This window comes from Asparagus officinalis, chromosome 2 (genome assembly GCF_001876935.1).
Source record: "Asparagus officinalis chromosome 2, Aspof.V1, whole genome shotgun sequence".
Lineage (NCBI taxonomy): Eukaryota > Viridiplantae > Streptophyta > Magnoliopsida > Asparagales > Asparagaceae > Asparagus > Asparagus officinalis.
In genome coordinates, this window is record NC_033795.1 from 33153612 (window position 1) to 33170306 (window position 16695).

A 16695-nucleotide genomic window follows, 5' to 3' on the forward strand; every position below is an offset into this window, starting at 1 on the left:
GGGGGGGGGGGGGGGAGAGAGGGAGAAAAAAAAAATCATCATCGTTATGCCAAGATCACAACACAATACATAATAGGTCCAGACCAAGAATTGAAAACAAAATATTAAGCACGCTTCAGAGTAATATGTAGTCTTATCAAATATAATGATTTATATTCCAAAATTCTGATGCTGCTCATGGCCATTAAAGGCTTACTAATATTAAGTGGCTCATCTTCGAGAAAGCCGAAAGCAACCAACTGCTCACGGCCATTAAAAGCTACTGACATTGAGTGGCTCGTCTTCAAGAAAGCTGAAAGCAACCAAAACCTCCTGGAAGCTGGTAAGCTAGCATGCCATTATATCCTGCAAGAAATGAACCAAGATTGCCATCGTATCCTGCAAGAAATTAGTGTGAAGCAATATTACATCTACTCATGTAGCAAACCAATCTCTCTTGGCATGTAATATAAAACAATGTGTGCCGGCTGAAATAACAATGCCGGTCAATTTAAAGATAAGTTCCAGCAAACAGATAAAATCTAATGTAAACGCTTTGTTCTTGTGCTTCATCCTGGAGTAAATAAAGAATTAAAGCAGTGCTCTCTAGAAGAAATCCTATTCTTCAATTTTTTTTTTTTGAAATGTCCTATTCTTCAACTGTTACAGCTAAACAGAAAAGTGGGGGGTTGGAATTTTGGTGCAAGTTAAATTAATTCGTTGTATGAAAAATTTCCTTTGGCAGGATAAGGGGGAGACCGAAGTTCCATATAGATCGGAGCTCAGGTTATCCTCCCCCACCCCCAGTAGTAATTTTCTTGAGCCACTAATTTTCTTGAGCCACTAACTAAGAAGTGCAAAAACAAAGTTTTAGTATTAGGACAATTTTCTTACCTTATGATTGCATATTAGCTACCTCAACAAAGGGCAATCTAGCAAATAGCAACCTAAGCGATCCGGTGGAACTGTTTTTCTTTCTCCTTGAATGTTGTCCAGAGGCTATATAGTATGAATTCAATATGTTCAACCACATTCAGTAAAATAGATCTATCTTCACTGTCTGCAGTGTAGCAAGAGTATGGAATTGGACGCCACAAGTCCAATTCCATAATTCTTTAAGGCCCCGTTTGGTAAAGGGTTAAGGAAGAGGGATTAAGTAGAATGATTAACATAGCTAACCTACTTGATAATCCGAAAGACTAAATTATTAACTCCTTATATAAGTTTTATTTTAGTCATTGTGATCATTTTTAGTGTTTGGGAATAACAATGATTTTGACTATTTTTTTATAATTATAGGCCCCGTTTGGTAAAGGGTTAATGAAGAGGGGTTAAAGAGAATGATTAATGTACTTAGCCCATTTGATAATCCGAAGGACTAAATTATTAACCCGTTAAATAAGTTTTATTTTAGTCCTTATGATCAATTTTAGTGTTTGGGAATAACAATGATTTTGACTATTTTCTTTATAATTAGAAGGGTTAACTCTTATTCCATCTAAATAGGAGTATTAGTAAACCCCTCATTTGAGGGGTTAACTCATTTTAACCCCTCTAGAGGGGTTAACTTAACCCTTCTATATTTTTTATGTTTGGCAAATTATGGAGGGTTAACTCACTTTAACCCTTATATAGATTTGTTGTGTTTGGCAGGTTAAGAAGGAGTTAAGTCTCCTTAACCCCTCACTTAATCCTTTGCCAAACGGTACCATAAGGGTTAACACTTACTCTTTCTAAATAGGAGTATTAGTAAACCCCTTATTTTGAGAGGTTAACTCATTTTAATCCCTCTAGAGGGGTTAGCTTAACCATTCTATATTTTTTATGTTTGGCAAATTATGGAGGGTTAACTCATTTTAACCCTTGTATAGATTTTTTGTGTTTGGCGGGTTTCTTCTTAATCCCTTACTTAACCCTTTGACAAACGACACCTAAAGAACTTTTAAGTATTATTATGAGAGTTGAATAGCATGAGCAATGATTCCAAATACTACATCGATGAAGAAACAAGAATTGGAACATCGTAAACCAACCATCTCTCATTAAGTAATCACTAACCAATATCATTATCTTGATTTTTGCAAATTCATTTATCTCAATGATGGGACCTGAAATAAAGAAGGGGAGGGGTGGGGGGCGCTATAAGGCGCTATAAGAGAGAGAAAAGAAAGGAAAAAAGAAGAAAATAAAGATTTGACCTCACTTCTGGATTAATAATCTCACACCTAGGTCAACTGCCTCACACTTGGAGCAATAGCCTCGTGTCAATTAAGGTTTCAAACTGATACCAACACATAATAGGAAAGTTGGATGAAAGCAATTTTTGGATAGGAAGTCGATCGCCCTACGAAAGGATACAGCTGTATTACCTTAGAGCTAATGACTTATAACTGGGATTAGCCGACCACTCTAGAAATACACATATCTCCGATACAGAGATGCGGTGACAATACTGGCATGATATGAAAAAGATGGATGACTTTGATTTCAGATAGGAAGTAGATCACTCTAAGGATATAGATTTCACCACCTTAGAACAAACAACAAATAAATAAGGCTAGTCGATCACTCTACAGATACATATATCACCGCTCCAGATAGATAAGACAATTCACAACTGTGACCCTACCTTAGAGATAGGGACAACACACAATGAAAACCCAAAAAATTGCAGAGTGAAGGCAAGTCACAATGTTTTACTTATAATTCAAACCCAAATTTGCCTTTTCCCTAAGGGCCTGTTTGGATTTGTAGGGGGTGAAGGGAAGTTAAGGGAAACTGAATGAAGGGAAGGGAAGGGAAGGGAGTTCCCTTCCCCTTGGTTACACCCCAATTTTGGGGGTAACAATTTTTATACTATTAGGGGGTGAACCAAGAGGAACTAGGGTGAATTAACTTCACCTCTAAGTGTTCCCAAACAAGGTGAATGAAGGTGAATGGTTCCCCTAACTTCCCTTCACCCTCATTCCCCTCAATCCCAAACAAGTTAAGACTATTTAAATATTTATAGACATGCAATATCCCTTCAGGCATTAGGATTATATATTGAATATTTAAAAGACTCATTAATAACACAGAAAACTGAAAGGCCTATTTGACTTGATTAATAACATAAAGAAACTAAAGATATATTAGAAAACATAACAGTCTTCATGTAGTCCAATCTGACTACATTATTCCGGTAATAACTTTCTATGGAGATATCTGATGCATGCACCACTGGCTTTAATTGAAAATAGACTTACAAAGCTTTCCCATGCTTAAAACGGAGAGCTACTTGAGGTCTTCTAGGAGAAGTTATGAATAAACCAATGAAGGTTATGCATGACGCTTGGTCTTCTATTACTTATGCATTATTAGAGCATGGTTGTTGATCGATTTTTCCAAAATGACGCATTTTATTTCTTGCAACAAACTCCTGAATGCTCCTCATGTCGTTGATCTTTGGTTTCAAGAAATTATTAAACATCATGAGATTCCTAAAACAATCACTTCCAATTATTATCCGAAGCTTGTAGGTCACTTATGACATAACTTGTGAAAAAATTCAGAAAAACTCAAATTCAGCTCGTCTAATTATCCTCAAATGAATGATCAAACTAAGGTCGTTAATCAAAAGTTGGGAAATCCCTTATAAAGTGTGTCAGCAATAATATTTGCAGTTAAGATGGACATCACATGGAATGCAAGCCTCATAACTTAATATCTGTATATGAACTAAACAACTAGGCACCAGGATGTGTGATGTGGTCTTATCAACCCAACCCAAGAAGTGCTATATGGTTGTGGATGAGGTTCAAGTATTAATTTTCACATATCTGCAACTGATTTAACGACAACAGTCACATCACTATCCATCAATCATTACTTTATAAAAATTATGCTTATTAGAATAGGTGTGAGATATACTAGTCCTTTACAAATCTACATCACCCCAAGGTGAAACAAGTAAACGTCTAACGATGTATACGTGTGCGTCAGCGACTACAAATGTATCCTCAATGTCACTAGTGTCTTCCTCAGGAATATAGACTTCTACAACAGCCTCAAAATCATTGGTCTTATCATCGTGCTACCATAGTTATTGAGCACTCAATAAGAAGACTTCTAGGAAGACACTAATAAGTATGATCATCCCTCACCAGCATAATATTTAGGTCCTGCTTAGATGACTCATGACTAATTGACTTATTTTTTCTATCCTTAAGAGGAAGGATTCTTAGATTATCGTTCATGTCAAATTGCTTAAGTTGCTTTAGAGATGTATGCAACTTAAAGCTAGGTTCCTCAAAGTACTGCTCTATCTCTGAGGCTAGGTGGTAACTGTCGTCTACAAAAGTCATTTAATGTGTGAATCTTATGCTGGATGTTAGCTTGCAATCCAGTGTAATGTAAAGCGAGGTCTTTCAAAAGATGACAATCAACAACTAAGCTATCAAACTTGTCCATGTATCTCGTCACAAACAAGTTTCCCTAACATAAGATGGATAATTGGTCCATCAATCTATCTAGATTGGAGGTCGGAAGATACTTCTCTTTCAGCTACTCTTTCATTCCATCCCACATCTCAATAGGATCCTTAAGTATTGTAGCTACTTGTCTTTTTTAAAAAATCCAATAGATCTTGGTTGATCCTAATAACTTCAGTCTAGCAAATCTAATCATAAATCTCTCTAACATGACACACTAGTCAAAGTGATGATCCATGTCGGCGAGCTAGTCATTGAACTACTGAGGGTTAGGGTCATGCTTACCATAAAAAAAAGAATACTATCTTCACATTCTTAGTGATATTACTTTCCACATGCCTAAAAGGGATATCATTGTGATGTGCATATTCATTGTTCTCTCTATTAAGCAAGGTTACAGAAAGTGTTAGATAACCTAGGAGTTGACCTGACATCTAGAGCCTATGTAGGACTTGGGCGGTTTTCATTTACTTTATTTTTTAATTACATAATTGATACTAAATGTCAATGTTATAAATAGCACTAGGCGCAAACCAAGATGAATTTCTTTCTTTGTTAGGTGGTGGTAGAGGAGGTTTTCTAAGACTCAAAAGAAGTGGATGTGTTCATAGTTAGTGAAGGTCAGAATTTAGAAGAAGCTAAGAGGATGTGAGGCTGCAGCAGAAGAAATTACAACTAAGACCTAAGCAGTGCAGTCCACGGAAGCAGCTCATGCTCTCCTAAGCACTCCGAAGATCTAGGCGTGTGGCCTACATACCACATAGGCCTAAAGTGGGTGCCTACATGAGCTAGATGTCCACTTTGTCAAGCATTAATATAAGCCCTACCACGTGCTCTGTACCCTCTACATGTCTGTGTCTAACAGGCCACCAAACAAGTCATGTATCTACGTCATCTAAATGTGCAGTGAGTTCATCGTGTTTAGTTCTTTGCTCCTCTATAAACTTGTTAACTATCTCAGTGAATACGGTGATTTGTATTTGTGTGTCACTTTACAAGTTATCCATATTATTCCTAACATAAAATGAATGCACAAGCAACCTAAAATGAAAATCTGCAAAATTTTCCTTTTTCATTAAAATAAATACAAACTTAAATGATTAGCATATTTTATATCATTTTTATATCACTATTTATCTTTATGTTTGTATATATCCGATTGCTAGTTGTGTATTTTTAGTGAATTTTCAGGAAAATTTGATTTTGAATAAAGAGAAGCCCAGTGAAGTCCATTAAAGCCAAAAAGCTCAAATTCTACAAGAATCAATCAATCCACAATGAAATCTATAGCAGGGAATAAAAAAGAAAAGGAAATATTCAATTACATGGAGATCAAGAAAAATAATATCTACGTCCAATTCAGATTCAGAATATCAAGCCTAAAGAAAAAACAATTTCTCCCAATCCAAATGTTAGAATCTAACATATTATATATAAAAATCGCCTATCTCGACAAGACAGATCCATCCAGATTGACATATTCCTAAAATTTTATCATCAATATCTGATTCTGGTACAAATCTGAATTTGATCAGATTTTAGATTCATCTTTGTATTATGAAAATACTCAATTAATTGCAGGCCATGTCAAATCCTATGCTTGCTATGGTTACTAGGAGATCAAGTTTAATTTGACAATTGTAAGAGATTCTTGTATAATATAAATAGGAGCCTAGGGGCCATTGTATTTTACACATTTAATTTTTGAGAATTCAATAGAGTTCTTCTTGCTTGTTATTTTGGAGTTCGAGTTCTTTTTAGCTTCATCAATTTAGTAAATTGTTTAATTTCTTATTATTAATTTCTTGTTTTTGTTCTTGTTTTTGTTCTTGTTTTTGTTCCTATTTTTCTTGTTCTTTTCTCTTTAATTTGATTCTTCTTTAATCTTCTTTTCTCTTTAATTAATCACGAGTAACTAATCACCTTCAGGGAGCTTAGGTTAACAAAGCTAGGTAACTAAATTAGATTAATAAAAAGATCTCTTTAGGTTAAGAAAAGAAATTGATTAGTTTAGACTAATAAAAGCTAGAGTAAATTATAATTTGATAGGGCATAGACAATTAATTTTGGCATAATCTATATTTAGGAGATTAAACCCTAGTAATAAAAAGTCTAGATTAAATAATTTAAAAACTAGAATTAATTATAATTTGATATGTTATAGACTTTAATTAGACATAATCTATACTTAAGTGATTAAACCTTAATAATAAAAAGTCTAATTGTTAGGATTAACTAATTGATAGGCTATAGTTTCTAACGTAACATAGCTTATGCTTTCATGGTTTTAGTAATTAAATGAGATTAAATAAAGATCTAGTTTAGAAAACCTAGTGGAGTTGGCATAAGCAACCTAGTTTAAGTTCATAATTTAAAAACCAACTTTTACAATTGATGAAACTTTTTCAAATCTTAGGAGCTTAAGATAGGTTTTCCTAACTAATTTTTCCCTATGGATCGACCTTTTAAGTATACAATGATAACTATGCACTTGCAAAATATAATAAATTTATTCATAAAGTTTTTGGCACTGTTGCCGGTGAATTTTTAGTTTAGAATTTTTTTTAATTTTAAGTTTCCTTAATCCATTTTGTTTACTTGTGCAAGACTAGCTCGGAGTGCGAACGAAAATGAAGGTGAGGATTCAGATGGTAATAAATTCAATCAAACACGGATTAGATATGAGAATTAGGAAACGACGAATCTAACCCTAAGTAAGTCTCTTTAATCTCATCTATTACTGTTTTTGAACTAGTTTTGCATTAAGGAATTTTTTTCATTTTGTCGAAAAATAAAAAATACGAAAAACTTCACTTTTTTCTTTACCCTAATGAAAACAGTTTAGAAATGTCACTTAGGCATCATGCTTAATTCTTATTGGTGATTGCTGGAGGAAAAGTACATACCCTCTAACTTTGCTGCATATAGATTAGGGCTCACAAAAGTTGACTTGAACACCATGATTGTTGCATCCATCTTTTACATCAACTTAAGAGTACAACCCAATAAAAAAGATAAGATGGGGATTTCATCACCCTTCCTGGGCTAAAAAATCAGACTGCTGCATGAGCATCACCTAAACCTTAACTATAATCGATTAGATGTTAGCCCCTAAGGATTTTAGTCTTATTTAGATAAGATGTTCAATTGAAATTATTTGATATCTTTAATTGTTACTTGAAACTATCTTTGATGTTATGATTTTTATAAATATCTATAATCCTCATTCATGGGATAGATAATAATTTTTATGATTCATGTAAAAAGTTTATTTTATGAGTGTTTTTATGGATTGTGAGTTTTCATCCAAATAAGTTCCCTAACACATCTTCATCTTTCCATTCTCCATAATTAGGTCTAGTAGCAACCTTGTACTAAAAATTTAGTTAATTAATCATGAAGTGTGAAGAGAGCAATATTAAAGTAGCAAACTCGGATTATTTCTACTTATCCATATGCAACAATTCATGCTTTCAATAAAATGAAAAGGTTTTCAACTAATAAAAGCATGGCAAAGAAAAAGAAGATTCTCAACTCATCACGAGAGGAAGAAACCAGTCCTCAAAAGAGAAACAGATAATCACTATGAATAATATGCCGCCCGATACTTATGCTGTAAATTGCTTCTCAGGCTTTCGACTACAATTTCATATTATAGCTAACATACTATCAAGAATACGTGCAAAATCAATTGCCAAAAAAAGCACTATCACTATCAAGACTACCTGCAAAATTTATTGCAAAGTTCCACTGCATATGCAAGCAATGACTTTGCTTAACCAGTAAGTCATATTTCTTGAAATCACAGCACGAGATATCCTCTAGCTACATATTTATCGATGAATACATTCGTCATGGAAAAATCAAGTTGTATAATCTCAATATACAGGATCAAAGAAAACCTACAAAAATATTCTACAAACTTAATCATTAGAAAAAGAAATATACATTATCAATTTTCATTGATGGTTTTGCTTGTGCTTAGGCCCAAAGTTACAGAAAGCGCTAGGCGGCCAAGACGTTAGACCCAACACCTAGAGCCTAACGGAACCTAGATAGTTTTTCTATTTTTTATTTTTTAATTACAATAATTGATAGTAAGTGTCAATTTTATAGAAAGCTTAGGCGTCAGACAAGCACTTAAACGGATTTCTTTCTTCATTTAAGTGGTGGTAGAGAAGGTTTTGCTAAAGGTCGGAGGAGGTAAAGATGTTTATAGTTAAAAGATAAAGGAGTTTGGAGAAGGTTGGAAGATATGAAGACTACAATGGAGGAAATCATGATTAAGGCCAAAAGGATGCAGTTCACGTAAGCATATCACGCTCCCCTAATGTTCTTAAAACCCAGGTGGATAGTTTAGGCACCGCCTAGCCATTAGGCACTAAGCGTGCGACCTAAGTACTGCCTAGGCCTAGGCAGGCTTGTCGAAAGATTTTTAAAATATTGCTTAGGTCACTACTGCTAAATCCAATATATACTTGGTAAATCCTATGACTTAGGGAACTTCAGAAACTTCCATACAACTATAGTTGTCACCAAGGCTTATTAGACAAAAGTGATGGTCTATGTATCAACATGATTCTTGGGAAATACAAAATTGTTAACTTATTTACTAGTTCTGGAAGAAGTCGTGTTCATTGTGAGGTATATACTGTGGACTCTACATAGTGGAGGTGTCTGGATGGGAATGAACTCTTTATGGATTTAGTAAACATGTTTGTAGAGGAGAAAAGCACAAAGCACAATGATCCCTTTACACATTTAGAAAAGATAAACACGATTTCGAGACCTTCAGGATAGGAATGATAGCTGAATTGTTAGAGATGAGCACTGAGATAGACCCCATTCAAGTAGAGGGCAAGGAGTGTGTGATAGTCTTTATAAGAAATACGATGAATATGCATATCAGGATATGAATGATATGACTTGTTAGAGATGACCATTGGGATAGACCCCGTTTACATAGAAGGTATGAAACACGTGGTAAACCTTATAGGGAACACAATCAATATGCACATTATGATGACATCCCTGTTAAGACTAGGGAGATGATATCACCAAGGAAGATTAAGGTTCCATCTTTTGGTGGTAAGCATGACCTTAAAGAGTTTAGTGACTAGCTTGGACACATATAGCATTACTTTGACTAGCACAGTATGTTAAAGAGTCATAGGATTAGATTTGCTATGAGGATGTTAGTACAGTCAACTAAGATCTTAGACCTCTGTAGAAAAAGAATTAGCTAAAATGCATAAAATCATATTGAGGCATAAGATGAGATTAAAAAAAAAGCTGAAAGAGAAGTACTTCCCACCCTCCTATCTAGATAGAAGGATGGACCAATAGTCAATGTTATGTTAGGGAAACTTGTCCGTGACAAACTAAATGTACAAGCTTAATAGCTTAGTTATCATTGTCATCTTCATGAAGACTGCACTTTATATTGTCCATATTTCGCATCGAATTGCAAACTACTATCCAGCGCAAGATGCTTCTACATAGTAACTTCGATAGAGCACGTTTACTAAGGACCCTGAGGGGGGATATCTTAAGAAACCAAGCTATAAGAAGCACTTATAGTTTGATAGGAACAATAAATCAGCCGCGAAAGGCCATAAAGATAAGTCACTTAGTGATAAGCTATGTAGCACGGACACGGATCCGACACGGCCATCCGACACGCCGACACGAGGCAAATCCTAAAAAATACATAGGATACGTGTGTTCGACACGTGTGTCCGACACGGACACGACACGACACGGCTTCATGTTATGCGTGTCCGTGCTTCATAGGTGATAAGTCATCCAAATAGGCCTAAAAGGAACCCAAATGTTATATTTGTGAGGGAAGTGGACGTTATATTTAAATGTCCTATAATAAGTCTTAACATCGATACAGTGCTCAATAAAAATGAAAAACACGATGATAAAAATGATGATATTTGTGTTATTATAAAAGCATATGATCCTGAGTAAGATGCTAATGATGTCAAGGATATGTTAAGAATCACCGACGAACACATACACGTTACTTATTCACTCGTTTCACCGAGGAATGAGGTAGATTGGTGAAGAACTATTATATTTCACACCTATTTTAAATATAAGGATATTTTTTCTAAAATAATGATTGATAGAGGTATTAATGTGAATGTTACCTCTAAATCAACTGTAGATATGTTAAAGTTAACACCTGAACCTCATCCACAACCATATAGCATTGGTTGGATCGACAACACCGGACATCTTATTACCTAACTTTGATTAGTTCTTATCTAGATATTAAGTAATGAAAATTACACTTCATGTGATGCCCTTCCCATAAATGTTGCATTGCATTAGTTTAGGTAGGTCTGGGTTATACGACCTATATGTGACTTGATTTAGGAGAACCAACACTTACGATTTAAACATTAGAGGGGAGAAGATAAGAGTTTTCTTCATGACCTAAAACGCTTAAAGAAAAGGAAAAAGATGAGTAGCTAAAACAAATAATAAACATGCTCATCTTTTGAATAAGAATTCATGTAGAGACCAAGAGTTTAAGTTGCATGATTATAGGATAAACCCTACTATGTAGAGAATTTCCAGAGAATTTGTTACAAGACAGGGAGTGTTCGATTAGAATTTTATTTTTAAGGATTTAATTTTTCTTATAGTTAAGATCTATAGTTAGGATTGAGTTTGTTGTTTAGTTTTGATTGATTGGATGTTTAGGTTAGGATTGAAATTGTTTTTTGTTAGGATGTGTTATTTGATATTATCTATTAATTAGGATTAAAATTTTATTTTATTCTAATAAAAAGGGATTGTGTTTCTTTATTTGAGGAAAGAAAAGAAAAATGTTTGTGAGAAACTCGGCATATAAATTGTAATTAGTAATAAGCATGTGAGTTGTTAGGCACAAATGCCCAGAGATATGAACCCTAACATTTGTATCTTTTTCTTTGTTAAATAAGAAACACAAGTTCAATGCCCATACTTATTATTTTATTTTATCTAAGTAAATTTCCTCAACAGATACCTTTTCTTCTCCTTATTAAAACTCCTAAACATGGTGAAATAAATTCCCTTCAATTCTCTTTACTCAACTCCCGAACATGGTTGAAATATTTTCCCTTCACTTTCCTTCCCCTCACATATTTTCTCTTTCTTTTCTCTTCATTCACCCTCTATTAGCGAGCTCCAAATAGAGCATAACGAACAAGATTACAAAAAACGCAAAATGGCCTAGGCATCGAAACCGACGCCTACAACCTAAACGTTTTTCTATATTTCTATATATTTTTATTTTTAATTACAACCAATATTATAGAAAGCGCTAGGCGCCGCTAGGTGTCAAACTGGCATCTAACGCCTAAGCGGGGTCTAGGAGGATTTCTTTTCTTGTTTAAGTGGTAATCTTTGCTGAAGGTCAAAGGAGCTAGAGGTGTTTGTAGTCGGTGGAGGTCAGAGAAATTCGGAGGTCAGAGAACGTGTAGGCAGCATCAGAGGAAATCACGACCAGGACTAAATGGTGTAGGTTGCGTAGGTGGTCCACGCTTCCCTAAGTAAAAATTATATCAGAACACTATAAAATAGGATGATCTATACCATACATGGCCCATAAGAGGCTTAGATTGGAAGATTTTGTGACTATTTCATCAATGGCGTAAATCACCCTACACCTATAAGAATAGTTCTGATAGGATCTCTACTGTCCTAGGCGCTCCCAATATTTAGGCGGGTAACCAAAGTACCAGTTAGGTCTAAGCAAGAGCCTAAGGGGGCTAGGTTCCAGCTTTAACATTGGTCGCCAAAAATTGAAGCATATAAATAAAAGTTGAAAAATAGCAATCGAGCTAATAATTCACAAGCTACATTCTATTGATTGAAAGAAAGATACAACTTCAAACTCCTCAACTAATCGAAGGGATAACTTCTAACTAAACATATCATTGGAGTTTTTGGTGAAATGGAAGGGTGCTCAATCTGCGAGGACATATTAGAACATAAAACTTCAGCTCTAAACCTCACCCTGAGCCTCACCACAATTTTAGCTTTTTAGTGTAGTGGTAGGGCATTTTGACATGATATCAGAGAAGAATCTAGGTTCAATATCCACAGGTCATGAACTTAAAGCATGAGAGAACCAAAACTACATAACCAACTATGCTTTAGTTAGGAGTAGAGAGAGTACTCTCTATTTTTTTGCAAACAATCATTTCATATAGTTGTCTTTTTTTAAGAAGAAAGAAAGAGTATCCCAAACTCCAATTTTGGGCTATGTCACTGCTTACGGCGCGTGGTCGCATGCAAGCACACATAAGCGCACAAACATGCATGTGCACATGTGTGCATGCATGCCCTCACACACACACACAAATAAATAGGTATAGATAGGTATATAGACAGAGATAAACAAATATGTATACATGTATGTTATATGCATTGCTTCAAATATCCCCAACATATCCCGATATATCCCTCGATATATCCTTTTACAAGGCTTTCCACAACTGATAGTCTCTAAATATCATTTACCGCTTTTTGACAAATTTGGGTGATATATCCCCGAATTAGTCGATATATTAGCCAATATGTTAACCGATGTATCCTTTTATATGGCTTGTTGCAAAATAATATACCGTGTTTGGCAATTTTTAGGCGAGATATCATGACTTTCCCATTATATCAAATGACATTTTGGCCTAAAAAAATCAGACAAAATATTACAACGTGAATTTTCACTTTTATTTGTTTTACAAGGTTAATTAGTGATCCTAAGCATATATTATTTACATTTTGTATGTTTAGATTTTATTAAGTATGTTGAGATTATATTTTAGTGCATTATACTATATATGCAAATATCCGTTATGGCATTTCGATATTTCCCACATATCCTCGATATTTCCCTAAAATCCACAATCCGATATGAATTTTGGTCATCCGATATTTCCCCGATATCCGATATTTAAGACCTTGGTTATATGTGAATATTTACTACGTATGTATGCATGTAAAAAGAATCAGATTAAAGCATGATATAATCTCTAGGATGTGTTTGACAAATCTCTCTTAACCTAGATAAGTCCTTAACCAATGTAGGATTAGTCAAGGGGAGAGGTGGTCCAATCTTAAACCTAGATAAGGGGAGAAAAGTGAACTAAAAAAACTAGACCAGAACTATGCAATGTATGCATGTAAAAAAATCAGATGTGAGCATGATATAACCTCTAGGCCGTGTTTGGTAAATCTTTCTTAACTTAGATAAGTCCTCTAACTAGGTTAGGATTGGTCCAAGGAAGTGGTGGTCTAATCTTAACCTGGATAAGGAGAGGAAATAAGCTAAAATTTTGGGTCAGTTATGGCCTAGTTTTTGCCAAACACAATTCAACTCAATGGCGGATCCATGATTTTTAGAAAGTGACGTCACCACATAGTTAAAAGTTAAAAAACTATTACAGCTATCCTCGATTAGGTTTTCATATTTTGAATAAAAAAACATAATCATATCGCTAATAACACTATGAAAATGCATATTTCGCAATATATATCTTTAAACAATCATTGACCCAATCATCTTTTTGTCTAGTAACGCTACCAATGATAGCATTAATAGTAACACTATCAATCATTCATTGCAAGAGGGGTGCAGAACTATCATTCTGATCAGGCAATAAAAATGCAACTATAATGTGTATGCATATACATATAATAGTTAAAGGACACTTGATTTAGATTGATACCATCAATTATGGTGTACTGAGGTTTGAATGTAAGAAGTTTTGGGTGAGGCAGAACTCCAAACAAAATATTGATACATGAAATGTATGGACAATAATGGATTAGAGTACAAAAATTCAAAATAAACGTAAGCTCTCCCCTATTCCTTGGGAGGAAGTGGTGTCAAGTGACACCACTTCCTCCAAGCTAGATCCACCACTGATTCAACTCCTTGACCAGATTAGTGTATATTAAGCTGGTTAAGGAGAAGTTGACAAACACACCTACGTCGCTAAAAACACCCCACATTCATGATAAAATTCAATGAATTCAATTTCATATAAACTATAGACCATCAATTATATAAATTATTAAAAATAAATGCATCCAGGTTGAATCTGATTGTCTCCAAGATGGTTCAAGGTTGGGCACGTCCTGGACATAATGAACGTGTTCTCATCAAGTGCCCTGAATGTGTCAATGACTCAACACACATACAGGTTGGACATGAATAGGAAAACCTCTAATAGGTGTTCATGCAATAGAGTTGAGAAGATCCCCCTAGGTCATGGATATTTGAAAATCTGATAACACTTTATGCCACCCTTCATCACTTTAATCTCAATTTACATGGAGAAAGACCCACAGCCTACTGTAAAAATAGGCACCTGTGTCCCTTGTACAGCCGCACAGCCGAGAAGAAGCTTTACTCCTGTGGCGCAGTGGCAGTTAAATTAAGCTAGTGTTACAGATGCATGGTTTTATCATATATTATATTTAGTATATTCTACAGGATGCTAAACATATACATGCATCCAGGTATTCCTATTCCAATATTATCACATTTAGACATTTGAGACCTGTCCATAATGTTAACTCAACATGGAACAGAAGTCATCAAGAAAATTCTTGAATCTACAAAATCCTAGAATCCTTGAAGGAATAACTAATGTTATTAATACCTTAACTGCGTACTCTGGTCGATGATCGCTGCATAATTCATAAGAATCATTCCGAATATTGTTTTACATTTCAAGATCATTAGTTGAAAACAAACATCATAGAATTTCAGAAAAAAAGAATTAAAAAAGAAAATAAGGTATGTGAAACAATCAACAAAGGATGATAAATACTAGATAACCATACAAAAGACCCAAATCAGATATTTGTCAGGTAAGTCAATGGCGGAAATTGAAGGGTCAACCAGGACTTACATTAGATATTCCTAGAGAGCTTCTTCTTCAATACATCCATAACTGAACCAAAATCTGCCTTCACATTCACTGGTGGATTGGCATATTGACAAAGCATGTTTTGAATCTCCCGTGAGTGGTAATCCACCTTTGACTGTGTGAACTTCAAACCATGTGCCGTACTCACGACCACCGTCCTGTCATTCTTATTGATCACCCCTTGATCCCTCAACTTCTTCAATGCAGTGAGCGCAACCCCAGTGTGAGGGCATGCAAACATACCGGTCTGATCAGCTTGAGCTGTTGCATTCATCAACTCCTCCTCCGTAGCCTCCTCAACAATTCCATTGGTAGCCTTGAGGGCATGCACTGCCCGATCAATTGACACAGGGTCACCAATTTGAATAGCAGAGGCAAAGGTTTGGCTGGCAATAACAGGCTTGAAGTCCTTCCATTCAGACTTGTAATAGAGATAGAGTGGATTAGCATTTGCAGCTTGTGCACACACCAGCCGGGGCACTTTATCAACTAGGCCAAGTTCTCGGCATAGCTCAAACCCTTTGTAGAACGCGTAGATGTTGCCCAGATTACCACCTGGGATAATGACCCAGTCAGGCACTTGCCAATCAAACTGTTGAACGATTTCAATGGCTGCAGTCTTCTGGCCTTCAAGGCGGAGGGAATTGAGGGAGTTGGCTAGGTAAATGGGAAGTTCAGCAGTTACTTCCCGGATCAATCTCATACAGCCATCAAAGTCAGTATCAAGGGAAAGAACGGTGGCACCATTCGCAATGGGCTGAACAAGTTGAGCAATGGAGATACGATCTGCAGGAAGGAAGACAATAGAGGGGATGCCAGCAGCAGCACAGTACGCAGAAAGGGCTGCAGAAGTATCCCCAGTGGACGCACAACCAACGCCTGCTATTGGGCGTTTGAGACGCCGGAGGCGATTTACCTGTACATGAGGGTATGGCCAAAAAATCACTTGCCAAAAAAATAGTAGTAGGAAATTTTACGCCCGTCAAAATGAAAGAGGTAAAATTCTACACACCTGTCAGAATGAAGATATTATAAAAGAAGTAAATAACTAAAATAAGACAGAAAAAAATAAAGAAGAACCTTCAGAAAGACAATGTGCAATGCCCTCTGAGTATCACCAAGATAAAGTTATAACTTGTAAGAACCAAGATAATCAGCACCAAAGTAGAATTTTTTGAGACCGAATTGTACAAATAGTAACAGCAAAGAACTCAATCAATATAAAAATCATCGTGATTTACATATCATGTCAAGAATGAAAAAAATAATCATAATCACAAATTAACACTATCCTTAAATATCAGTAT

General features: G+C 35.3%; 1 protein-coding gene across 1 annotated transcript in view; it reads right to left on the bottom strand.

Moving 5' to 3' along the window:
* Positions 26–16695, bottom strand: part of LOC109830638 (threonine synthase 1, chloroplastic-like) — a 20050-nt gene continuing 3380 nt past the window's right edge. Inside the window, exons 2-3 of the mRNA XM_020397954.1 lie at positions 15371–16304; positions 26–345 (exon numbers count right to left, since the gene is read on the bottom strand). Coding sequence (XP_020253543.1) covers positions 15372–16304 — 933 coding nt within the window. The 3' untranslated portion in view covers positions 26–345; position 15371. The remainder of the gene's footprint in view (positions 346–15370; positions 16305–16695) is intronic.